Source organism: Barbus barbus (genome assembly GCF_936440315.1).
Source record: "Barbus barbus genome assembly, chromosome: 40".
Taxonomy (NCBI): Eukaryota; Metazoa; Chordata; class Actinopteri; order Cypriniformes; family Cyprinidae; genus Barbus; species Barbus barbus.
This window is the reverse complement of record NC_136718.1, coordinates 9,858,934-9,886,836: the sequence shown is the minus strand read 5'-3', so window position 1 is coordinate 9,886,836 and position 27,903 is coordinate 9,858,934. Positions and strand designations below refer to the sequence as shown.

At 40.2% G+C, this 27,903-nt stretch overlaps 1 protein-coding gene across 1 annotated transcript in view; it reads right to left on the bottom strand.

Annotated features, from left to right (window-relative positions):
• Window positions 1–1,286: 1,286 nt before the first annotated feature.
• LOC306859115 (delta-type opioid receptor-like) overlaps window positions 1,287–27,903 on the bottom strand; it is a gene marked incomplete at both ends in the record, with an annotated part of 46,172 nt that continues 19,555 nt past the window's right edge. The window contains 2 exons of the mRNA XM_079399963.1: window positions 1,287–1,810; window positions 9,241–9,599. Of these exons, the coding sequence (XP_079256089.1) occupies window positions 1,287–1,810; window positions 9,241–9,599 (883 nt within the window). The remainder of the gene's footprint in view (window positions 1,811–9,240; window positions 9,600–27,903) is intronic.

Below are 27,903 nucleotides of genomic sequence, written 5' to 3'. Positions count from 1 at the left end.
CTTTCAAAATAACATGCCGTAGGAGTTTTTAATCATAAACGGTGCTTTACAGCCATAAAAGTGCATTTTAATAAATGCTTTAATATGTATGTAGAAGAGAAAAGGATTTCCCATATAGGCTGTGTAAACGTCCATAGCACTAGCTGGCATTTAATTTCAGTCCATCGGAATATGGTCCCACAAGTCAATAAATATGCAAGTACAGGTAGATGATCAGCCAATCAATGCAGCAAGTAAACAAACAATCACAATATCAAGTTAAAGTTTACAGGAATAAGCATTAGGTGTACAATATATCTATATTCCACTGACACTTTCTATATATATATTTCTTTAATTTGGCGTAAATAGTCTTTTTTTCACATTCAGTGGTCTGTGATGTAAACCAATGACAATGCTGGCTCTTTGTTGTCCGTCTCATCGAGAATAATCCATTATGTAATAACAAAGCAAGATACAGAGCGAAGCAGAAACATTCAAGAAAAATTCGAGGTAATGCTGACCGACATCTTCAACACTGCAAAGCCTCGAACGTGATTAACTTCATTTTATGCACATATATAATAGAACACCACAGCAACTGTTTTGCGATACGTTTTCATTTCTTTACAAGTATTTTGTAAGCTTCAATCTGTGCTACCAAACATACATGTATATAAAATATCTTTGCTTATTGTACTGTCAAACCAAGAAAAATATCAACTTTTTTTCAATAACAATCAGGCTTTACAAGTCTCTGTAGTTTCAGATTCAGTGTCATAACTGTATGTAGTTTTATAATACATAGTACAGTCCATTTACTATATACCGTTTATACACTATATATACTCTATAGTGTATTTAGTACAGTCCAACACTTGGCAATACCACAAAAAAGGACTGATACACTTAATCCATAGGTTCAGATGTATGTTTAAGGCCATGAAATTCTACAGTCTCAAATTTCAAGAGAAACATTGATTGTTGTAAAGAGAGACAAAAAAAGCATCTGTACAAGGCTGCAACACTGAACGACAAAGTGTAATAATTCTCGAATAAGAACAAAACCGTGGACAATAACATCCAAAACCATTTAAGACACTGTAAAGTGAGCCCCTTTGTCCCTAAAAGGTCGTGTCATTTAACTTGACTCCGCCCTCACTCCTAGCCCAACCCTTTCCCCCGCCCACCTGGCGGAGGTTACTGTGGTGCTAGAGCGTTGTAATCTGAGTCAACTCAGAGTTTGAGCTTCCTGTCCCTGGATTGGGTTGAGGCTCAGGGCTGACCAGGGGCAGCTCCATGCCTAGTCATGCGGGGTTACTGTTCCCGTCTGCAGTCTTGCAGTTGTAGGCCACCTCGCGTGCGATGTTGCGCATGCGGCCTGACTGCTGCGCATCGAGGCCAAACGGTGAAGGGTGGCAGAACTCGCGGAAGCAGCGCTTGAAGTTTTCGTCGAGGAATGCGTAGAGGACGGGGTTTAGGCTGCTGTTGACATAGCCCAGGGCGATGCAGAGGTGCATGAACACCACCGTCTGGACGCTGGCCAAGTTGAAGCCCAGCGACTGCGCCAGGGCCATGATCTGGATGGGCGTCCAACACACAACGAAGGCCGCGACTACCACCAGAACCATGCGCGTGATGCGCCGAAGGTTGCGATCTTTCTCCTTGGACCCCGAAAGGATTCGGACACTACGGAGGCGCTTCACCATGAGGCTGTAGCACACACTGATGATCGCTACAGGAATCAGGAAGGAGAGCAAGAAAACGCATGTCCCAAACACTGGATCCCAATAACTGCGAGGATCCGGGAGAACCAAGATGCACTCGATGCCTGTGTGGAATAAAAAATATACATCACAAGTCTTTTCCTGAATTTAAATTGAATTTGATTTGAGGTAGCAAACAGGGTGCAGAATTGTAATTTGAGTTTGAATGTAAACAAGCAGAATTACATTGAAATATAATGCAAGTCATACAACTGTAATTTATCTATAGAAAACAATGTATGATAAAAAGATTGCAGGTCAATGATTTGGATTTTGGATTTAAATTTGAATTTGAAAACATCAGAAAATCTCTAAAATATTACAATGTATTTAATCTAAAATTGATAAGTTAATAGTGCGCCTCAATAATATTGAGTTCTTTACAGATTCAACATGCCCTTTTCAGAAAATGTTGTTTTTCACAGTTAATAATTTTCTCCTTGCCACTCCTCTTGACATTTTTGACAGCCTACCTCTGAGAGCATTAAAAGCCTCTCCATTCCTGAGATGTGTGAATTCGGACTTACTGTGAGCTACATCAACACTCCCATGAAACAGCTGCCAATCGTTAATGCCAAGAAGTGGTCTTTTACCCATCTTGGCTGAAAAGTATTAGGGTTCTGTTACCCAGACTTCTGAACTGTGGAATCTGGTCTAACGTATTTAGGTCTTGAACTGCCTACTTAGACAGGAAGAAAACACCCAACCAACATGTAAAGTGACCAACCTTAGTTTGATTTGTTTTCAAGTGCTGTTTAGGGGGAGTAAATGTAAATTAGATCATACCACAATAATCAAGCAACACAGAAAAGAAAACTCTTCAAATAAAGGGTCCCATGAACAGCCGTACAGAAATCCAAGACCTTTAAACATTTTTAAAAAGAATGAAGGCCTTGAAGCTTTAATCCTACTTTATTATTTGACTTATTTTTCTTCTGGCCTGGACGGTAAACACTTCAAAAGCACAATGCTCTGTAACATAAGAATTCTTCATGCAGACAATGTGCACTAAACACAAAATGATAATGCAAAACATTTACTAGCATTTCTGAAAGCAACCTTCAAATAGATAAGATCAGTAATGTTCTTATAGGCCTTATGTTTCCTAAACGATACAAAATGTTACTAATTTATAAAACAGTGTACACTTACATAACATTTTACGGCATGGCTGTAACCAGGGTTTGAAAATCAGTAAGGTCTGGGGTGGGGTTAAGAATTGTGCTATTGTAATACCTACAAATACAACTCATACACTAAAATCATGTAGATGTTTTCTCTGTTTTGGAGGCATGAACACTTAAATTATACCATATTTATTGCTATATTAGTTAATATTTTACTATAGGTTAGGAGTGGATAATTTTATCAGTTGTTTATTATTTATGCAACAATACTTAGTACAGTTATAGTTTTCATTAATAAGCATTGCTATGTAGATGATGACTTTGTCTAGTGCTCTTACAGTATGAATGTTTTTAGCATGACTTTGTGAAAATGTAACTACTATTCTGAATGAAATAGCTTAGACTTCTTCATGGCCACTGTTTGCATATTTCATTTAATTCTGTAACCTACTTGTTATACAGATATCTGTATTAGTGTTAACTTATACTCTTTTTGATAGCAACAATGACATTTCTTACAGATACTTTCTGTAATGTTTTTTTTTATTTTACCTTATTGAATGTGGACCCTGTCATCAATAACCTGACCGTAGGCTTTTTGATTGCTGACAAATAAAAAAACTGAAACATAAATAAAATTAAACAAAATTTGTTTAAACCTTTTTTGAATAAGATATGATAAAGATATTTTGAATCCTAAACTGCAACTTCCAAATTTATTAACTTTTGAAAGCATCAAATTAACCACTTAAGAGGAAATGACAAGGCCACCGAAGCTTATAATATCTGGATCTGGCTGCGTCTGCGCCCTCTCTCAAGCATCGCTCACTACGCCAGAATTTCACAGCGACATGTATATTTCTCCATCATTTTCACACCACAGACACTAAAAATTCTAGCAAACTGTTTAAATTTAATTACCTATAGCCTACATGCAGACACTCATATTAAGAGATTTAAATGTCATTCAGAAAACAGATATTTTTTCTGAACATGACAAATTACAGACCTCCAGTGAACTCAAAGCAGCCTACAGCCATATTTTAGGGGTATGATGGATCACAAAACTCACAGTTCATATCAGATTATGGTTTTTTAATTGTACATTGAAACATTTTTTGGAGCAGCAAAATGTTTTTTAGGTAGGTCAAACAGTAGTATTCAGGTACAAAAATGCAATGATGAAATGTTAAATAACATTGCATAGTTTCCACTGTATAAATGAAATGCAGATTATTTCTTGTTAAAGTTACAAAAGTTATTCTGTCAAGAGCAGTGAGTGGTTTTGATTTGTTATTTTATTAACATTAATGACACAGACAGCAGAAGGTTTGTTAGGCCGATGTCACTTTAAGACCTGCACGAATCGCGTATACTGTTACACATGTAAGACATAACTGATTGTGTTTACATGAATATTGATTGAGATTTTGAGAATTGTGTTTGTGTCTAAGCACAAGAATGCGCAAAAAAGAGCTAAATTCTATATTTGCGCAAGTACCAAAGTGCTTGAATATTTTAAAATGGCAAGACTTGTGCAAATGATAAACTAGCATCATCAATCTGATGGTTAGTTTGAAATCTCAATCAATCAATCATTAAATCACTGGTACAAAAACTGTACAGCATTATATTATTATCCCATTTGTTATGATGATCTTGTTTGAATATTATTAATATTATATTATTTATCTGCACCCCACAATGCAATCTTATACAGTATATCTCTGTCAATCTTGCTAGCAAAGTGACAGTCTTATGTAAGTTCTGAGGGGATTTTCATCATACTGGTCTAAAGCTTCTCCCTATCACATCTGCACACAAGTGGCAATCTGCTGCAGAGAACAGATTCTTCCATACATAACCTTTTCTTTTCACAAAAGTCAATCATATTGCAGGCATTGCAAAATTGCTTCGTATTCTTTTCATCCAAAACCAGTCACTCAAATCGCATCACTAAAACAGCAGGATTTTGACAAGCGCAAATCTCCATGCGTCTTCAAAGACTGGGGGAAACAGACTGGAAAAATATTTTTGCAACTGGTTGGCATTAGTTATATGTGCAAATAACTGAATTACATGCAAACTGTGCAACTGTCTGCAATGTTTCTGTATTTATAAGGTCACACCAGTATATGTAATTCTAATTCATCATGTTGTGATCAAGCAACTCCAAGCAAATCATTGTTGCAAGTCTTCTTGTTAGTTTGAAAGCTATTTTGAGATGGAACAGCTTTGCTAAGAACGTAAACAGCTACACTGCTGGACATTTGTTTACACACATTCATCCACATCCCTGTACATCTGAATCGCTGTCATCCTCCCTCCCTCAGCTTCTGTCTGTCTTTCCCTGCAGTGTCAAAGGCAGCAGAACGTAACTTGCATGAAGTGATGAATAAATAAATATGCTGCAGCCTGGCAGTAGAGGAGAGGAGAGAGAGTGTTATGAAAGAAAGCTGTCTGAACATTCTGCTGGGAGGAACACTGATCATCTGAGTACTGTGTGTCCAAAGAGTTTTAGTAGTTATTTTCACCAAACTCTATATACAGTAAAGCACATTGATGTTGATTAAACCTATTTAGGGGGGCTTCTGCTACCTGATTTTCATCCCAGCCCACCAAAGATCTGCAATTATTTCAGCTGTCAGCACCCTTAAAAATCTGTGATTATGTGATTTTCCTTCACACTTGGTGAACAGAGGTGCAGTAAGCCATCGGAGCAATGCATCTGCATTAAGCTATTTACACTTTTCATCACTCTGCCACTGTTTAGAAGAAAACACAATGCTTATAGCAATGAACTTTGTTTAGTGTCATCTAAACAACAACAGTCTTGAGCAGCCAATCTACATATTAGAATGATTTCTGAAGGCTCACGTGACACTGAAGATTGGGCTAATGATGCTGAAAATTCACCTTTGCTAAAAAAGAAACATTTTTTTTTTAAATTGTAATAATATCAGTAACATTTTGTATTGATAGTCCACTTCAGACATTCTGCTCACTATAAGTTACTGTGCTACTAAATGTCAACTACCAGTCATTTAAGTATAAGTAGACTGTCTGCTTAACATCTGCTAACAATTGCAATGGTTCCCAGTAGGATACTCTGATACTCAGCATCGATATCGGCTCCGATACTGGCATTTTCTGACGGATCGGGTATTGGTCAGACGAGACCGATCAAAATCTGATATTCTGTGTATACTATTCTGTGTTATTGTAAAGCTCCATGAAAGGCACAAAAACATTATACGCCTAAAGCACCGTAAAGTTTTCATGGACTATATTTCATGTGTTCTGACACCGTTCTATAGTTTGTGTGGTATAGATGAATATTTAAGTCGTTAAATTCAAGTTCACATAAAATTCCCTGCGGCTGTCTGTCATCCTCCATTCAACATTCAAACTGCGTATCGTGTTCAGTTACTACAGTCAAAACAATGAAACGCTCTCTAAGAGTGCACAGTAACTTAAGTTTAAAACTGTTCAAAGAAAAGGCTCAAAAAACTATCACACAGATATAATATACTACACATCAGTATCTATTCTGTTTGTGCTTTGAACTTTGCGCTCTGTGACGCCATGTTGCTTCAAGTGCATCATTCTGCGCACGGGATGCACATGAGCGTTTTGTGCCTCTCTGGATTGGGCCTTTCATATTACAATAATTTTGCGCAATTAAAGATTTTTTATAGCCTTTCTTTTTCTGTCCTATCTACCATATGTTGCTGCCTCATTACAGTGCTATACATTTAAAATAAATGTGTTTTAATTTATAGTATATACAAACAATCCCAAGAGCTATGTAACATTTTACCAGATTTAGTCATATTCACTTATATTTGTTCCCCACTAAATAATGTTATTTCACTGAATGTTTATAAATGATTTAATAAAATTAATGTGCACTCATGATTTTTCTAGAATAACTTTTGCTGCTGAATTATCTACTAATCTATTTTATAATAGTATTTTTGTCATAGATTATGATTTTATATTTTTTTCATTTGTTATTTTTCTTTAAACTCAAGTTGTCTATATTTAGTAGAATATTTAGTTTAACACACAAAACAGTGATAATCAGGTCACCACACTGAGGTATAGAAATTCTACGTTGATTAAAAAAAAAAATAACTGCGCCCCGATACACGATAATTTTGCATACTGGATTGAATCGGTTCTGAAAAAAAAATGGTATCGGTGCATCCCTTCCTAGGCAGACATTTTTTAATGTTTACTTTATAGAAAGATATATAGACCTGTAACTCATCTGCATGTAAATACCGTGTCCTGTTTCTAAAGTGCTGGTTTAGGGGTGATTATTTCACAGAGAGGGAATTTGAGATCAGAGAAGGTTTTTCAACACAATACAGCTAAATGGGCTTATCCACTATTCTTCAGGATCTATTAGGTTCATGAATAATGGATTATGAAAGAGAGGAGGGTGTTGAAGAGATGTCGCAGCGGGTACAGCAGAGATTCAGGACATATACATAAATACAAATGAGTGGACATAAATAGAATGATGGGTAACAGGTCACAAAATATGTGAAGTATATAATTAATAAAAAACTGCTACTGCTCTTTTTTTATAATTATTTATAAAAAATATTTTATACATATTTTATTTTTATTTTATACATTATTTTCTGGCCAATTCAGCTTTTTCACTTTATTTAATTTTTTGAATTTTTTTTTATTGTAAATCATGGTAGTATTTATTTATTTATTTTTATTTTTTATATATGACCTAGGATTTTTTCCCCATGAGATTTACTCCTCCGCACACTCAAAATGCATTGCATACCCACATACTGAATACACATTCACATTTATGTGCTTAATAAAAAAAAGCGAGCTCAGCATGGTGTTAAACCTGTTTCCTGCTTGTACAATTAATGTAGCAAGATACTTTCATGAAAATAAACCTCATTCAATTAGGAAATGTTATGATTATCAAGAGCTCAAAGCCACAGGGAGGAAAGGTCTTTCTGGGTTGCCCGTGGTTCTGCTTTCAGAGCAGTGTGCAGAGCAATTATTGTAACCTCAATGGATCCAATAACAGCAAAATGATTAACACTAAAATGTTTTGGATGTGCTTTTTAAAGTCTATTAATAATGCATGCATTATTGACAAACAAACCCTACACACATATACAGTCATTTTACGTTTCCCCTGTAGGTCTCAGGTGTTGCAATTTGTTATTCGGCGTGCTGGTGCATCCTGCGATCGTTGAACGGCTGCTCCTAAATGAATGTTGCATAAATGTTTAATAGTCAGTGACTGGCCTGTGAGCTACTGTGATTATTCACACATTTTCTGCAGTTGAGGGAACCTTTTACATTAAAGTCGACAGGAAACAGCTTTTACAACCTGTTTTACTTATTTGACATACACTACATGTCAAATGTAAATTTTTTGAAGAAGTCTGTTTTGTTTACTAGGGCTGCATTAATTTGATCAAAAATATAGTGAAAACAATAATATTGTGAAAAAATAGTTACAATTTAAAATAACTGTTTTCTATTTTAATATATTTTAAAATGTAATTTATTCCTGTGATGCAAAGCTGAATTCCCAGCATCATTACTCCGGTCTTGAGTGTCACGTGATCCTTCAAATATGCTTTTTTATTTCACAATTCAAACTTTTTTTCTTGACGAACTGTGAAGTCAGAACTGTGAGATATAAACTCCGAATTCAGAATTTATTTTTTGCAATTATGAATTTAATTTTACAAATCTGACTGATCTACTCTGAATTGTGATAAAAAAAAGTATAAATTAAGAGATAAAAAGCTGCAACACATTTTAAGCATATGGTGGAAACAAGCTTGCATATATTATTAACAGTTTTTGTTGCCTAATGTTTTTGTGGAAACCATGATACAGTACATAGAATAAAGACAGAAAGGGTTAAGTAAGAAAAAATATGGGTTAAGAAAGAAAGAAAGAAAGAAAGACAGACTTTTATTCAGGATTAAATTTAACAAAATTCAACTTACTGTTTTTATTGTAGTTTTGATCAAATAAATGCAGCCTTGGTCAGCATAAGAGCCTTCTTTTAAAAACATTAAAAAATAAATAATAATTAATTAATTCAATTATTCTAAACATGACGGTGGGGTATTTCCAAAATTAAAATTGGATATTGAATGAAAATTATTACAGCATTTACTTTTTGAGAAGGCTTTTTAAAATTATGGACAGGAATAATGTGCAGCTATGAATCTCTAATTAAATAGTTGCAGAGAATATTAAGAGAATATAAAATTAGGCCTACAAGAAAAGAAGAAATAGAAAAAGAAAAAGAAAAGAAAAGAAAAGACATAATAATAATAATAGGGTCATAACTGTAGACACACACTCACCATTGTCATTCTCCACATCTCCAAGCACCATAGCCGGGACCCCTATGGCTGAAGCTAAGACCCACACGCAGATATTGACCACCTTGGCCTTGTGGGGCGTCCGCATGTCCAGGGCTTTCACCGGGTGGCACACGGCCACGTATCGATCCATGCTCATCACAGTCAAGGTGAACACACTGGTGAACATGTTATAGTAGTCGATGGAGACGACCACCTTGCACAGGGCATTGCCAAAGGGCCAGAAACCAAGGAACACATCTGTGCCCTGGAAGGGAAGCGTAGCCAAAACCAGTGCATCAGCCAGTGCCAGGTTAAATATATAGATGTTGGTAGCTGTCTTCATCTTGGTATATCTGGGAAAGTGACAGAGAAGGAGACAACAACAACAAAAAAAAGAGAATGAAAATATAAATCAGGACGAACAGCTAAACACATTTATCCTGACAAAGTCTATATTTGTGAGGAAACAGATCAGTTGTCGCTCCCCTGGGCCCTCCGCAACAATGGCATTAAAATGACATTTCACATCAAATCAGCTTCGCTTTTTAAAGGTTTGTTGGCAATCTCTTGTTTTACTTGAAAACTAGAACCTGTGATCCCCACTGCGGAAATGCACCAAGATTCATAAACAATTACAAATATGAAGAGAGCACTGCCATGACAATGGATGAAAAGCAGGAATTATTTGGTTGGCAGCTGTTTTATGATGTTTGAGAAAGGTTGATAACAGTTTCTGTTCTGTACCAACAATCCTATCATTCACCACAGCTCCACCTCCCCTCAGGATCTAACAAAAAATGTGGTAAATTGAAAACTCCTTTGCAGGGAGTTTGATTGACAAGCGATCTGACCAATCATAACACCGAATTCACTTTTGTCTGAAAAACAAACAAACAAAACAAATCAGACCGAAGAGTAGATTAACATTGGTGGACTTTGAAAAATGGTGTGTATTGATTCCGTTCCGCAGTTGAAACAAGACACCTTCTGATGTTCATTCACGTTTATTTTGCGCTATAACTAGTAAAGAGGAAAATATTATCAGTTCACGTGCTGCTTGAACTGAGGCTCTGCAGCGATCTGTCACGACACAATAAAGAGCCACAAAACAGTATTTATTGTTTGAATTTTCATTAAAAAATTACAAAATTTGAAAGCGGAGACTTTGTCTCATGTCTTGTTTGTTGGCATATTTTCAGTTTCCTCTTTGCTCCGTGATGTATTTCTCTGTGTGAGAACATGATGTGTGCGAGAGTGCCATGACTTGTCGGACATAGCAACAGTAACGAAGCTGGGGTGGGTCTTTGCAAAGTGTCAGTTGACTTGATTATTGCAATTATAGTAATTAAGAATTAACTTTTTCTCAAAAAAGAAATTAGTCACTTATTTTGAGCTGAAATTGCAGAGCCAATGTTTTGCGATATGAAGTGATCCTTGAAATACCAGCTTGTTCTAATCTAATGTTTTGTTCCTCTGTAATCAAAATGACATTTAACAGTAATGACAGGAAAAAGTGGTATTCAGACTGGTTCAGCAGGTGAGAATTTGTGTCTGATGCTTCTACTATCTGTTTGGATAATAAGCCTGGATCTGTTTGTTTGTTTTTCATGAGAGATGTCCTTCATATAATTTGAAAGAATGTGAATATATTTAGCATAATGAGGTCCTGCTTCTGACATCATCATGCTCCATCAATTCCAATACATTCTAAATCAGTTTTGCTGCATGTAAGCATGCATAAAAATGGATGAATGGACACTGAATTAGCATAAATATACACAGAAAAATTGACAGAAAAAAAAGAGGGAAAAAAACAGTTTAAAGCAATAATTTGAATACATTTATTTATTTGCGAAATAGTTTTCCCCCAATGGCCCAAATATGCATTTTCACTAGCTTTTTTCTTATTAGGTTTTGGTCAGCAGACAGGCCAATCTCATTTTCAGTTTTCAGTTTTAGTGCGCTTTAATGGCATGCAATGCAAATTAAAGTATAATCCCAACAGTGCCAGTAAACAAGTAATATTAACCAATGAATCTATGGGTGATGCAAATAAATAAATAAGTATAATAATTATAAAGAAACTCTCTCTCTTCTCTAATACAGCAACATTAGAGGACGACACAAGGCTTTTTGCCTCCTCTGCAGTCCTTTTTCGGATTGTTATGCAACAGCGAGAGCCAGCCTGAGTGCAGTGAAGAAGTGAAGAAGAAAGACAGCAAAACCTCCTCTTCCAGTCCTGAGTCACCCAGGTATTGAGCCATTTTAATCATCCAACATCACAAACATCACCACAGAAAAAAAGTAATAATCAGATAAAATAGAATCGAAACACGAGGCCCGTGGTCCAGTAGTAACTACCGTCAGAACTTATGCCATCAAATATGGTACTGTTAGATTATTTGTTGAACCTCCTAGGAAGTGGAACATACGATTTAAATTGCATTCTCACTCAGACGGTGTTTTCATATTTCCATCTGTATGACAGTATAATACAAACACTGACAGACAGTGCTGTGAAATGACACAAATGATAATACTTTCCCACCGCTTATGAGCCCTTCTGGGTTTATTGTGACAAGTTAGCCGGCAAATGAAAACAACACCCTGTTTTCACTGATATATAATATTTAATAAGCAGTGAATAGACTTCATCGTTAGACATTAATGGTAATTATTTTATAACTGGCTCAGTGTATGTCTTGAATATTTTGATGACAACACTGCGCTTACAGTTCAGTTACTCGATGACTGAAAAAACATAGCATATTTCACAAACTGAGTATCTTAACAAGATTTCAAATATGATTTCAAACACAGAACATAATTTTTCCAGAAAAAAAAGAAGAAGAAGAAGAATTTAAACCTGTTTGAACAAACTCAGTTTCCAATAATATCTTGACTGGTTTTTAAATAGGTTTCAGAAAAATGTATATGCCAGTAAATGATCTGATTTAAGATATTTTCACCGACGCTTTGGTGCAGCCTCCCACTTCTCCTTCTATTTTCTTGAAATTTGTGTTTTTATTACTCGGTATGTGTCTGTACTACCTTGTCAAATATCAGATTTTGACAAATCAGTTTAAACCTAAGCAAATCTACCTCACCAGAGCCTGTGTGATTTTATTAAACTCTCAGCAGGTGAAATATGAAAAAGGACCTCTGGGATGAAGGCTGACTTTGACATGACTTGATTTTATAAATATCTGATGGTTGACAAGAGGGACACAGTTTTGAAACCTTATAAAAGTGTTATATATTCTGAAATATTAACGTCTTCCTGAAGGTTGTTAAATTGCTGCAATAATGTTTCTTTAAAAGATGCATATTAATATGTAGGATATCAGAGACTGAATCTGACAAATTTAAGATGCATCAGAACATTGAAACCTGAGAAGCTGAGATTCCAGAAAGAGGGCCTCAAAGCTGTAACAGGACAATGTCATAAATCTGTCCAAATCCTAGCGCCAACTAGTCTGAAGCAAGCAAACTAACCAGCAAGCCTCTGTCACAGAACAGCTTACAACCTTGAGACAAAAGAACACATTGATAATTCCAATTCAGGAAAAAGACTGTCAAATTTGGGGCAAGTAATCAAGACTGATGGTCAAAGAGATGGCCGTCACATGTAAACCTGTGACAGAAAATCACAAGCAACAGACTCTCTTGAGTGGGTCTCCACACACAGAAGACAAAGAACCAGACTGAAAGTCCTTCGTTCACAGAGACAATCTGTTCATATGTACTAAAACGCTGCTCTTTGAGCGTGCTCTGGCCCACGTGCCAACTGCTACCATAATGAGAAGAAAACCACCTAGTCTCGTTACATCCTTTTATTCTTATTCTTTTGACCAGAGACCATAAACATTTTTATGGTCTCTGGTTGTTATGGTGTGAGGACAGTTGGATTCTGGGGGTAGTGAGTGATTTGGGGGCAGTCGTGGCCTAATGGAGGGTCGGACTTGCAACCCAAACGTCGTGGGTTCGCGTCTCAGGTCCGGCAGGAATTGTAGGTGGGGGGAGTGAATGTCCAGCGCTCTCTCCACCATCAATACCACGACTGAGGTGAGACCCTTGAGCAAGGCACCGAACCCCCAACTGCTCCCCGGGTGCTGCAGCATAAATGGCTGCCCACTGCTCTGGGTGTGTGTTCATGGTGTGTGTGTGTTTGTACACTACTCACTGCTGTGTGTGTGCACTTGGATGGGTTAAATGCAGAGCACAAATTCTGAGTTTGGGTCACCATACTTGGCCACGTCACGTCTTTTCCTTTTCTTATAATGCGATGTTATATACAGCATGTAATAAAATTAAGAGAAAATAAAATGACATGGACCATTTGTGTTAAGAATATTCTAATGATAGTCTCTGATTCACTTCATAGTTGAAATGTTGCTGCTTTCAATCCGAATGGCAAATAAAGTCATAGATCACGTTGTGTCCCATGTGTTTGTCACCAGCCGAGCTGATCTAGGTTGGTTTTCCACAGAGTTAGCAAGTCAAACTAAAACTAGAGAGATTAAACATTTCACAGCAGGCATGGTTGTAGTGAGAAAATCTAAAGTTGGACGAGTAAAAGAAAATCTCACTGGACAGAGAGAGTTGGCTTTGAAATGTGAAGACTGAGGGCTGAGATTCAGTCTCTGTTAGTCTGGGATGGATAGAGGAAGGGACTCGTGAGAATTGTGGTTGATCTTGCACTGACAGCATTTCAACTCCTTGAAAACCAGACTGGGATCAGACTGTACTGAAACTAGACCCTGAGCCTGAGAGTAGCAGAGAGGAGTGCTGAAGACAGAGATCAATGAAGTGGAGGGATGGAGAGAGAATACTCTTAGAAAAAAAAGGTTCTTTGGGGTTCTATATAGAACCCTAGGGTTCTTTACTCAAATTCAAATAACCCTTTATGCCAAAAAGGCTCTATATAAGGAGAAAGAACCCTTTTTGGAACAAAAGGGTTCTTTGGGCTAAACCATGCTTTTTATGTGTGTTTAAGCATTAGGCTGTTTAAAATGATTATACTACATTATATTTGTGCTTTCATTTCAATTTTACTTTGACACACCTTTATTCCAAAAAAAATAAGCTTAAAATGTACATCTGCACTGAATCAACCTATTATTATACCAACAAACTGATCAGGTAGAAATAGGCTACATGTGTTCTAGCAGTGTATAGCAATCTGGACAGTTTTATCTATTTATTAATAGGTACATGCTAGTCTTCTATTTAATCAGCACACTAACATGATTGCAAGTTCTAGTTATATGTTATGTAAGATGCCCTGCAGCTCATGCTCATATCAAGTTTCAATGTTTCATTTAGATTTTAAAAGGCTATTCTTATAACTCATCCCTCCCAACAGATGCATAAAATGATCTTTGACATAAACAGCATTGACCATGTATCTATGCGCTGATCAGTTTTGTCCCGTCTGCACAGCGGCTCATTTCAGTCACACGCCTCTCGCGAGAGTGACCACTTAAAAGCGCACGAGCGCCACTGTTTAAACTTCAACGGTTCACAGTGCGCTGACTGCGCTCAGCGCTCGGGGGAACGACGGTTACATTGGCATTGGTAAGTGAGAAAATTAATTCATTTTAGCTTATTTTAATTACTTTTACCTAAGCCCTTGTCATTTTTAGTTAGCCTAACGTTACACGTTTATTTCAAGAAGCTAAAAGAAGAAAGGTAGTTCCCTATCGATACTACACTCGTACTGCGTCGCTAGACGCTATGGGAAAAACTCCTTTTTCTCCGAGGACTGAAGACTTTTTCAATCACGCAGTGTGACTGCACGGCCATTGGTTCGTGCAGTAATAAAAAACGAACCAATGGCTCGTCAGTGGTACTGCACGAGCCTATGGCGGCAAAGCCCGCCAGAGCCCGCCAGAAGGGGCGGGGTCATCTGGCTATATAAGCGGGCGCTTCGCCATAGGAAAACAGATCAATTCTCCTTCAGCGACGACCTCTTCGCTGATCCAGGACTCCAGACGCTCGCCGTTGACACGCATCTCTGCGGATTGGAAGGCTGCCTTTTTTCCCCGCTCCCCGCTGATCCAGCCCGCTTCGCCGAGCCACTTCAGCGATCAGAGCGGACGTCAGCTCGTCCCCTGCTGCCATCCGGCGAGCCTTCAAGAAGAACAAATTTCTTCTAAAAGAGCAAGCGGCGTTGTTGCAAATGCCGCGCCGTCAGTGCGTCTCGTGCAAGCTTTCGCTGCACGATGCCGACGGCCACTCAGAGTGTGTTTCCTGCTTGGGTAAATCCCACGCAGAGGCCGCTCTGAGCGAGATGGAATGTTCATACTGCATGAACATGAGTCTCGTGACTCTGCGCGCTCGGATCGCTTTCTTTTCAGAGAGCGACTCCGCCCCTCGCGCTCTCCCGTTTTCTTCCTCCCAGGGACCTGGTGGGAAAAAACGGCGGGGTAAAGGGCTTAAGCGCTCAGCGGCGAGCGAGCTCACGCCGGCTCAGACCCCGCGTGCCTCGCCCCCGCTATGCAGAGTGGATTCTCCCGTCCTCTTTGAGCACGCGGATCAGCGTCCCTCGGTTGGCGCGAGTGACGTGATCTCGTTCGGTGCTTTTGAGGAGGAGCTATTAGATGACAACATGTCTCTAATAGCGTCAGACGCAGAGGATATCTCGGGCTCTACCATCGACCCCGCCCCCTCCTCGTCTGCCGAGCCCAGCGAAGCAAAGCAAGGGATGGATGCCGAGCTCTTCCGCATCATCTCTAAGGCCGTTGATGAGCTGGGTTTGGAGTGGTCTACGCCGGAGGAGCCCACTCGTAGTCGTCTGGACGAATGGTTCCTGCCGGGGCGCCGCACGGCCCCTCGTCAGCGAATTTCTCCGTTTTTTCCGGAGGTCCATGACGAACTCACGAAGTCGTGGCGTTCTCCGTATTCGGCCCGACTCCGCTCTAACTCTTCTTCTGCTCTCTCCTCAGTGGATGGCGCCGAAGAGAAGGGCTACGAGAGGTTGCCCCCTCTTGACGAAACTGTGGCTGCGCACCTTTGCCCGCCATCGGATGGAAAGCAAAGGCTGCTCATCCCTCCAGCATACTCGAGCATACTCCTCCGCCGGGCAGGCCGCCTCAGCGCTTCACTCCATGGCTGTGCTCCAGGTCTTTCAAGCCAAACTCCTCCGGTCCATGGACGAGTTCGGGCCTGATCCAGCAGTTTTTAAAGAACTGTGCAGTGCCACCGACCTGGCTTTAAGAGCTACAAAGGCTACAGCACAGTCCATTGGGAGGTCAATGGCCAACTTAGTGGTGTTGGAACGCCACTTATGGCTAAACCTCACGGAGATTAAGGAGGCTGACAAGGTCCCCTTCCTCGAAGCACCGGTCTCCCCTGCTGGGCTCTTTGGACCTGCCGTCGAGGGCTTTGCAGAGCGATTCACCACGGCTCAGAAGTCGTCCCAGGCTATGCGACACTTCCTGCCTAAACGGTCCAGCTCTGCAACGGCCACCAGTCGCCCCAAGCCTGCTCCAGCGCAACAGCCAGCTAAACCTGCGCCGTCACCCGCTCAGCCTACAAAGAAGCCTGAGCCTCGGCAGCACTCCCGCTCGGCCAAACGCTACCCCTATCCAAAGCGTCAAGGACCCCGGCCCAGGCTGACCCTGGACCCTGCGCCTCTGGCGTCGTCCTGATCTGATAGGAAGAAAGAGGAAGGGTCAAGGTCCCGCAGACGCTGGACCAACCCCAAAACGCCCTCTGTTATGCCTTCAAGCACCCCGTTCAGTTCTGGGTGCCAAGGCAAACCGGTTTGTTTCAAATCCTGTTGTGAATCACAGGCCCTTTCCAGAAGTGCCTTCACATACAGCCGCTGTTATAGCGAGAAAAATAAAAAAACAAACATTTTCAATAAGAGAGCAAATTTCCTCTTCCAAATACCAGGTGCGTCGAGTTCCCGCAAGGCGACTCACCACCCGAGCTAATCCAACCCCTTTCCACACGGGCCAAGGCCTGGCGGGCCATCCCCGGAGTGTCACAGTGGGTTCTGGGGATTATAGAAAGAGGTTATACACTTCAATTCGCTCGAAGACCCCCGCGGTACAGCGGCAGGGTCCCCACCTTAGTGCGAAGCAGCAACGCTCACGTTCTGCGAGCCGAGGTGCAGAAAATGCTGGCAAAAGGAGCTATAGAAATAGTTCCCCCAGCTCAGAGCGAGTCAGGCTTCTACAGCCGTTATTTCCTCGTCCCCAAGAAGGATGGCGGCCTCCGGCCCATCCTCGATCTCAGACGTCTGAACCGCGCCCTCATGAGACGGCCATTCAGAATGACTACAGTGAAGCAGATCCTCTCGCAAATTCGCCCAGAGGACTGGTTCTTTTCGCTGGATCTGAAAGACGCTTATTTTCACATCCAGATAGCCCCCCATCACAGACGATTCTTGAGATTCGCCTTCGAGGGTGTGGCTTATCAATACACGGTCCTGCCCTTCGGGCTGGCTCTAGCTCCCCGCACTTTTACGAAGTGCATAGACACGGCTCTCTCCCCTCTGAGACAGATGGGAATCCGTGTCCTGAATTACCTCGACGACTGGCTCATTCTGGCATAGTCAGAGGCAGAGCTGGTAGCACACAGGTCCCTCCTCCTCGGGCACTTGGAGAACTTGGGACTCAGGATCAATTTAGCCAAGAGCTCCCTGTCCCCCAGCCAACGAACGTCGTTCCTGGGGACAGTTTTCGACTCCGCCTGCATGACGGCGAAAGTCGCGCCAGATCGCGTTCTGGCCATACGGCAGCTCGCGGCTTCCTTCAAGATCGGAGCCTCCTACCCACTCAAATCGTTTCAAAGAATGCTGGGCCTCATGGCCTCCGCATCGCCAGTTCTTCGGTTGGGCCTTCTCAAGATGAGACCCCTTCAGTACTGGCTGAAACCTCTAATTCCGCCTCATGCGTGGCGTCATGGACGCATTCGTGTCAGGGTGAACCGGGCCTGAGTGTCAGCCCTGGTCCCCTGGAGGAACCTACAATGGTTCGAACAAGGCGTGACAATGGGTTTGGTTTACAGAGGGAAGGTTGTTACAACAGATGCTTCCAACACAGGTTGGGGAGCTCTGTGCAACGGCAAACCGACCTTCGGTTCCTGGACGAACGCAGAAGGACAAATGCACATCAACTGCCTCGAAATGGAAGCAGTATGTCGAGCTCTTCAGTTCTTCCTGCCAGTCCTGAAAGGTCACCACGTGCTAGTCCGCTTGGACAGCATGACGGTGGTGTCGTACATAAATCGCCAGGGTGGGCTCACCTCGAAATGCCTTTTCGAGATGGCAGAGCGCCTCTTACTATGGGCTCATCTCAACCTGCGTTCACTGAGAGCAGCTCATGTGCCCGGCATTCTGAACCAAGGAGCAGACATGCTCTCTCGGAACAATGTCCCCTCAGAGGAGTGGATGCTCCACCCACAGACGGTTCAAGAAATCTGGCGACTCTTTGGCAGGGCAGAGGTCGACCTCTTCGCCTCCAAAGACAACTCTTACTGCCAGATTTACTTTTCGAAGAGCAAGGACGCGTTGGCCCACGAATGGCCCAACCTCCTTCTTTACGCTTTTCCCCCGATCGCTCTGATTCCTCAGGTAATCAGGCGGATCAGGGAATGCAAGCACAAAGTGCTTCTAGTGGCCCCACTCTGGAAGAACCAGCTTTGGATCCCGGAGTTATCGCAGCTGCTAATAGCGGCTCCGTGGCCTATTCCCCTGAGGCGAGACCTCCTCTCCCAGGCGAACAGAACGATCTGGCACCCCCAGCCCAAGCTGTGGGACCTGCATCTATAGGCACTCGATGGGACTCAGTAGATCTCCCCGAGAATGTCCTGAACACCATTGAACAGGCTAGAGCCCCGTCCACGAGACGCCTCTACGCCTCTAAATGGTCGGTTTTCTCCGCCTGGTGTCAAGCCCGCGGTAAAGACCCGACAACATGTGACATATCAGTGATATTGTCATATCTACAGGAGCTGCTGGATAAGGGCCGCGCCCCTTCCACGCTCAAAGTCTACGTGGCAGCTATAGCAGCCTCTCACGCTCCTATAGCCGGACAGTCGGTGGGCCGGAACAACCTGGTTGTCCGTTTTCTGAAGGGATCTCGGAGGCTCAATCCGCCCCGACCCCTCACAGTCCCTGCATGGGACCTGCCCACGGTCCTGAGAGCCCTTAAGGGCCCTCCTTTTGAGCCACTACAATCTGCAAGCTTAAAAACACTGTCGCTCAAAACTGCTCTGCTACTAGCGCTAGCATCGGTAAAGCGAGTAGGTGACTTGCAGGCTCTCTCTGTAAACCCTGCCTGTCTTGAGTTTGGGCCTAACAACTCTAAGGTCATCCTAAAACCAAAACACGGCTATGTTCCTAAGGCGCTCTACACTCCGTTTAGAGCCCAGGTTATTACGCTCTCTGCGCTCCCCTCTTCTGAGGAGGACCAAGAGCTCAACCTTCTCTGCCCAGTCAGGGAATTGAGAATGTACATCGAGCGTTCCACGCCATTTAGGCAGACGGAACAACTCTTTGTCTGCTTTGGCGGCCGCACCAAGGGGTCTCCGGTCACAAAGCACAGAATATCTCAATGGTTAGTTGACGCTATCGCACTAGCATACTCCTCCCTGGGCCTCCAGAGCCCCATTGGAGTGAGAGCTCATTCCACAAGAGGCGTGGCCTCTTCTTGGGCGTGGTCTAGTGGTGTGTCTATGGCAGACATTTGTGCGGCGGCCGGCTGGGCCACGCCGTCCACATTTGCCAGGTTCTATAGCTTGGATGTCCCGGCCTTACAGGCTAGGGTTTTCTCTGCTTAGATGGCACACACCTGTCTTAAAGCGGTCCCCTCAGGCATTGCCTGATTCTCCAAGAACGCTCTTGGCCCCATTCCTGGTGCTGAGGCTGTACTTATGACCGTTGAAACGATTTCTAGGCTGGACTGACCTCTGAAGAGTTCGGTCCTCATGCCTCCTGCAGCATGCTTCCTGCTCATAATTGGTCCCTCTGAGCCTTACTGCTCAAGGCCAGTTTTACGGTTGTCGTTTCTCTTCATGGCATGGCGGGATTGTATTTGTTCCCCATAGCGACTAGCGACGCAGTACGAGTGTAGTATCGACAGGGAACGTACTCGGTTACTAACGTAACCTCGGTTCCCTTAGATACGGGAACGAGTACTGCGTACTATGCCATGCCATGCAGCTGCACGACTCAGGTCGTCGCTTCAGTCGAATTGGCCTGTTTTCCTATGGCGAAGCGCCCGCTTATATAGCCAGATGACCCCGCCCCTTCTGGCGGGCTCTGGCGGGCTTTGCCGCCATAGGCTCGTGCAGTACCACTGACGAGCCATTGGTTCGTTTTTTATTACTGCACGAACCAATGGCCGTGCAGTCACACTGCGTGATTGAAAAAGTCTTCAGTCCTCGGAGAAAAAGGAGTTTTTCCCATAGCGTCTAGCGACACAGTACTCGTTCCCGTATCTAAGGGAACCGAGGTTACGTTAGTAACCGAGTACGTTTGTTGCGTTGTCCAGGCCTGCTCAATTCTCTGCCGGGAGGTTTGTCATTTTTAACATGAATCCCTAAAGTATCTTGATAAAAACTGTTGTGAATTGATTAATAATGCTGGCGAGAGTTCATATTATGTAATTTTGTTTGCCCTGTAGATTGTATTGGACCTATACGTAACGTTATAGGAAAAGATGAAACAAAGTTTCGGTCAAATCACCATCAGACTTACTTTATAAACATGAATTCAAACCAAGAAGAACAAAGAGAGCAGCTGATGGAGATGTTTCCATTTTTCTGTGGATAACTGTGAGTGTTTGGTGTTTGCAGTTATAGTATAGTAAAATATAATTATCTGTTGTGCTGAAGTAATTGTATATTATTCTAAACACGCTGTATTTGGTTGTTGTAGATGTTCATCTATCTCAGAGAGCACTTTTAAAGTTTTACCACCAGCTTATCAGAGTGCTGAAAAGTGGAAGTCAGAGGAAACATGACCAACCTGCTGTAAAAAAATATTTTATTAAAAAAGTATGACTAAATAAAGAAACATGGATTTATGTTAATCTCTGTAACTGTTGCACTATGAATTGTTGTGTTATATATTGCTTGTCATTGTAAATGCTAATAAAAGTGTCTTAAATGATCACAAACCTTGATGTATTATGCTTATGGATATTTAAGTTTTTCTAGTGATAAATTAGCTATATGAGCTGTTTAAGTCTTAATTTAATTAAAATAAAACAAAAGGGTTCTTTTGATTGAACTGTTAAAAAGGGTTCTATATGGAACCTTTTAAGGCTTCCATATATGAAGCGCCTAATAGAAACTTTAGGTTCTATATAGAACATTGTCTTCTAAGAGTGTAATCAAGATTGAGACATCAGGGAGGGAGAAGAGCGCTCAGATCTGATGAGGCTGCGATGAGCTTTCGGTAAAACCATTGGGAATACATTCATACACAGCAGCTCCTCTCTCTCCCTCTATAATAGTGTCTCATTTATACAATCTTGGCCTGGATGTCTACAGACACTTTTGGGCTTGGGCCAGACTCAGGCTGTTAACTGATGCTAAAACATGAAAGATATAGGAAGCGTAAGGCCAAACAATGAGTTCTCTGGAATGCTTTCCAATCTTAATTTGTACGTTAATTGGTACTTAAGTACTGGACTGTAATGCAGGAATATGCCTACTGAGGGAGCATCGCATATATTCTTCATGAAGAACAAAATCCCAGAATGTACAAATAATACATCCAAAAATAGTAAACTATATATTATTTGACACAATTTTAAAGTAGTAATATTATTCTCAACATTTGTGGATCACTATATGTGTGTGTTTTGCTAGAAAGCAATACTTTCTGCTGTATAAAGTATTGATTTCTTGCAAAACACACACATATAGCGTGTATACGGATGCATTAAATTTATCCAAAGTGACAGTAGAGACATTTATAATGTTACAAAAGATTTATATTTCAAATAATTGCTGTTCTTTTGAATTTTCGATTCACTGGAAAATCCTGAAAACAGTGTATTATGGTTTCCACAAAAATACCAAACATAACAACTGTTTCCAACATTTATAATAATAAGAAATGTTTCCTGAACAGCAAATCAACATATTAGAGTGATTTCTGAAGGATCATGTGTCACTGAAGACTGGAGTAATGATGCTGAAATTTCCGCTTTGCATCACAAGAATAAATGACATTACAATAGAAAACCGTTATTCTAAATTGCAATGATGTTTCACAATATTACTGTTTTACAGTAGTTTTGATCTAATAAATGCAGCCTTGGAAAACATAAGAGACTTTTTCTAAACTCTAAACTAAACCCAACCATTTTGAACACCAGTGCTCATCTGCTTATAGCTCTTTTTATCATTTGATCATCATCAAAACTGAGATTGTTCACTATAAATATAAGTTTGCTGATCTGTAAGAGATAAAAGTGCCAGTGCTTTATTTTTCCTGTAGCATGAGATCAATTCTAATTTTGGTTCATGAAACAGTCTCTCCACAGATTATGTATCCATGCAGGAAAAAAGAATGAATAATCACTTGATCTGCTATAAATATTATATGACCTGCCACATTAGATGATATATTTATGTTAATTGTATAATTTATTTTGTCTTGCAGCCACTGAAGTCACAGGGGCTGAGATTTCTGGAATTTAATTTCATTTTCTGCAGAGTGATATCTCAAATCTTAATAAAGCAGCAGAGTTATGCAGTGGTGAGAGAGAGAGAGTGTGTGTGTGTGTGTGTGTGTGTCAGTCATAAGAGGGAAGAGTGTTTCTGTAGAGACTCACTCTGACACCTGATCTGCAAAAGACATTCACCGCTTTAGTGAGGACCTCCTGAGCTACGAGTGTTAAATGTGAGGAGATGAAATAATGTTCGAGAAAATCTGTCACGTTTTCGGCAAATAAAGCAGCACTACTGTTTTCAACAATGATAATAATAGTAAATGTTTCTTGAGCAGCAAATCAGCATATCAGAATGATTTCTGAAGGATCATGTGACACTGAAGACTGGAGTAATGATGCTGAAATTTAGTTTTGCATCACATGAATGAATTACATTTCAAACTATATTAAAATAGAAAACAGTTACTTTAAACTTTAATACTATTTCACAATATAAAAAAATAATAATCTGTATGTTTGGTCAAATAAATGCAGCTTTGGTCAACATAAGATACTTTTTCAAAACAAAACAAAACTAAAAAATCTAACCAACCCCAACTTTTGAATGGTGGTGTATAACAAATGGCAAACCATTGTGATATAAGCAACTGGACTTTAAAGAGCCCATAAAAAATGCTGTATGTATTTATAGTGCATTTTGTTGATGTTGGAGTACAGTAGCAGACATACAGTAAAACCCACAAGCACAAAAGGATATGTGCTTGTGTTACCTCATCAAATATTTGATAAATCTGTGTCTGATAAATCTGTGTGAACTGCTGTTTCTGAACACCAAATGGCTGTAATATTAAGTAAAGTACATAAGCCATATGGTGGCTGCATGTGTCATAAATCATACAGTATGTGGCCTTCATATGTACACATGGCATAAATGCGGTGTGATCTGAATGATGCAGTTACTGGTGTGTAACCTTCCATTTGGGAGCTATAACAAATTTTACTGTCACTCCTCAGCAGCCAAAAGACAGCTTAATTCATAAATGATGGATGACTTATTTGAACTGTCAACATCCAAGACAATACAAATTGAATTAATAAAAAAATATTTCTAGACAAAACTCTTTTACAGAATATCTGATTGAAATATCAAATATTGTGCAAAAGAGAAAAGTTATTTATGTAGCATTGCATCAAATGCCACTCATTCTACATGAACTCCAGCAATGAGACAAACAAATCCTCTGCTCAAGTAGTCATCATGTAGACGTACTTGAGTATAATTATATTTGCTCACTCTGTCCTATACACAAACAATAGTGATCAACCGATTGAAATCACAAACTAATTGGTTCTTTCAGACGCTGTGCAGATGGCTTTATGAAGTAAATTTACAAGGACGGCTACAGAAAATGATAAAGATTGAATGTGCTTGGCCAATATGTATTGCTACACTCAGATAGAAATATAGTGGCTCATCAGTGCGAGTCTGTCATTGAAAGACAAGGAATTGAAAAAGAACACACATTGAACCAGATGTATATTTCTGAGTTACATGAGGACATGTTCTGATGGAAAGAGAGAAAGAAGTGGTTGTTTGATTTTATCCTTGGCATATACAGATAATGAATATATAAAATAATAAAAAGACTGGTTGATTGGAATAAAGCATACTGTACAGTGAGTAATAAATTAATAAATACATCTAGATAGAATACATTTTAAATTACATTTATCTAAAACTGCAAAAATATTTCATAATTTTGCTGTTTTTACTGTATTTCTAAATCACATAAATACAACCTTGGAGAGAATAAGAGACTTTCAAAAACATTAAAAGTCATGCTTATTCAAACTTTTGGTAGTAAACGTATTACTAAGCATATGTATTATGGGTAATTGGGTAATGGTGCAGTAATTCTGAGCCTAAATCAGGCAATGTGAGGGACAGCCCTTGAGGACCACATTAATCATCTCAATACAGACTAAGGGGCCGTTCACATATCGCGCCTAAAAACGCTAGGAGCGCCGGTTGCGCTCCGGAGGCGTCTGTCGTTGCTAAGCAACCATCAGCTGCGCTCTCCGTTACAAAAAGAAAATTTCAGCAATGGATTTCCACTACCACTACCAAAAAACCCTTGCTGTAACTCTGTTACAAGGTTTATTTACTAAGAAAACTAAAAAACGCTGCAGTGTTTGGGTGCACCCCATACTTCAAAAAAGCTGCGGAGGTTTCAAAGTAACGGAAACGAGCGTGTCGCTTCGATTATGAGCGCGCATACCGCGCGTCTACATTTGAAATAACAAACTTGAGCGCGCAAAAGACGCGATATGTGAACGGGCCCTAAATGACCTGTGCAGAGAGTCGGGATTGACAAAATGACAGGCAGCTCAGATAATGTTTCGCTAAAACTAAGCAAAACAAACTGCATGACTGGCACCATTAGCGTAATGACAATCATTATAACTAGGGAGGACAGAAATGTTCAATTCATTCCCTTCAATGTTTGGACAGCTGCAGTGTGAAAAAAAACATTAGTCAATGTAAACACACCTCTGGTGTGACTTTATATGCAGACCTTGAGCCAAAAACTCGTCACCAACACCAATGACTTGTACATAAGGGTACTGCCATTTTAGACACGTCCAAAACTGTTGCAACAGAGATGGAAATACAATTTTTAAATACATGAATTATGTTTCCATCTTTGTTGCCACAGTTTTGTTAGTACCTTTTTCTGTTCTAAAGAAGGGGGTGTCCCAACACTTGTGTCCTTATAGTGTATGTACAAATCATTAGTGTTTGGTGTTTTTGGCTCAAGGTCTGTAATTAAAAGTCACACCAGAGGTGTTCAGCTGGGATCAGGACTTGGCTTTCTGCAGACCAGTCAAGGTTAGGCACTGTCAGGTTAGAATAGAAAAGGGTTCTGTCCAAACTGTTGCTATAAAATAAGAAGCACACAATTCCCTAGAATATCATTATATGCTTAAATATTAAGATTTGTACTCATGGAAATTACTAAAGTAGTCAAACATGTTCATTAGAAGGGGGCGACCCAATACTTTTGGCAACATAGTATATATTAACAACTGACATTATGTAAAAGTAAAGCACCTTATTTTAGTGATCAGTTGCTGATAAACAACAACTCTCAATAGAGTCAACAAAACTCTTTCAGATCCTCATTTGTTATCTTGCACTGTTAGACATTTCAGTAATTTCTGCAGTTATTTACTGTATATCACCCAGTATCATACTGCAAATTCCCTTTACAGTAAATAACTGTAATACCCATTGCATCATGGGAATTTTCTGTGACATCAGACACCACATACAGAAACTTACTGTATTTTTTTTTAAATTGCTGTATACTACTGTATTTGCTGTAACGGCCTCTTTGGCGCCATTCTATTGAGGTTGCTGTATTTTCCTCATTTCTTACATTTGGATTGACATCATGTGTTACATCGCTTGTAATGATGGGAAAATCCATTTGTCCTTCGTGTCAGAAACAGCGCAAGCACTTGGGAGTACATCTGTACGTCAGAAATATACTGGGGCTTCACTTTACTGTCTGTATCCTCTGTAGATAGTATATATAATGGGTTCTATATTGTTTTTCATCGAGTCGTGCTGCGCCATGCCACTCGCGTCCAAGGAAGACACGGAAGCAGTGGGCCAGCGCCACGGGTTTTGCCCGGGGATGAACCCGCGAGAGTGGAAGACCTCCGGAGAACACCTGCGTTGTGTATCAATGCACCTTATGAGAGAATAAGCCCTGCAAGCAAGGTAAAAATATATGTATGTTTGTCTGAGTGTTTGTGTCAGATTTCTGCACACCAGTTTAGCTAACGTAAGTAACATTTACCCATCAACATAACGGTAACAAACTTTACTATGGTAAACTGTGCTGTCGTTTCGAAAAAAAAAAGTCACACAACTTTTGTCAGCTTATTGAATTAAGTTACCGAATTAAAATTATTTTTAACAAGCAACGCTAGCATTAAATTAACATTAGGTTAACTAATGTGAAATTTTGTTCAGGTGTTAGTAGTTAATGTTGGGTCAGTAGCCTATTGAGAAAATAAAATCGTATGTTAGCTAAGTTAAATAAGTTTTATGGCTAACTGCCTTTTCTAGTTTTAAAAAAAGTTTGTTATAGTTTTTAATGGAATTTAATATGTTCTGCAGGTTTTTTTTTTTTGTATATGTGTTTTAAAGGCAACTGCAATGAATCATCAAGAAAGACATGAGCATGCCAGCCACCCTGAGACTGAAAATTCATGGTAAGAGAACAACTATGGTTTTGAGACGTTTGAGTATTCTACATGGGGTTTGCCTTTTAAAAGTGTGTCATTTCTACTTCTTGTTTTTCAGACAGGACATTTCTGTCACTAACAAAGTGGATGGTGAGCAAAGGTGGTGGCCACGTTTTGGAGCAGCACCTGGGTTTTGCAGATGGCTATGTATTCTTTTGCTGCTTGTCTTTTTTCCCCATTATGTTTCTGTTGCCTAAGGATTCTTTGATAAATCCAGAGGACACATAATGCACTGCAAAACATCCTAAGACAGGAGACATGGTGAAGATGCACTGTTGCTGCATTTGAAAGTATTTTGAAGTGTTATACATGCAATGTTTTAAATAAAGAATTTGATATTTTGTAATTATTGTGTCTGTTTTAATTGAATGCCAGTAATACCTATGTAGAGTAAAAAAATTAAATGAATTATATATAACAATAATCAAATCTAATGAAATCTATATTAAAATGAATGAATTACAATTGTATACTGATGAATTAGATATTTTTTTACAATAATTTTCTGTAAAACAGTACAGTTTGCAGCTGTAAATCAAATGCAGTTTGCTACTGTAAATCTTAATTACAGTAACTTACTGGCAACAGTAAGTTACTGTAAAAACCCTTTGAAATGTCTAACAGTGTGTAATGGAAAGTGAGAATTGATCCTGCAGATACATTCACATTAACTGAGTTTAGATTTCGTAACAATTACCCAGAG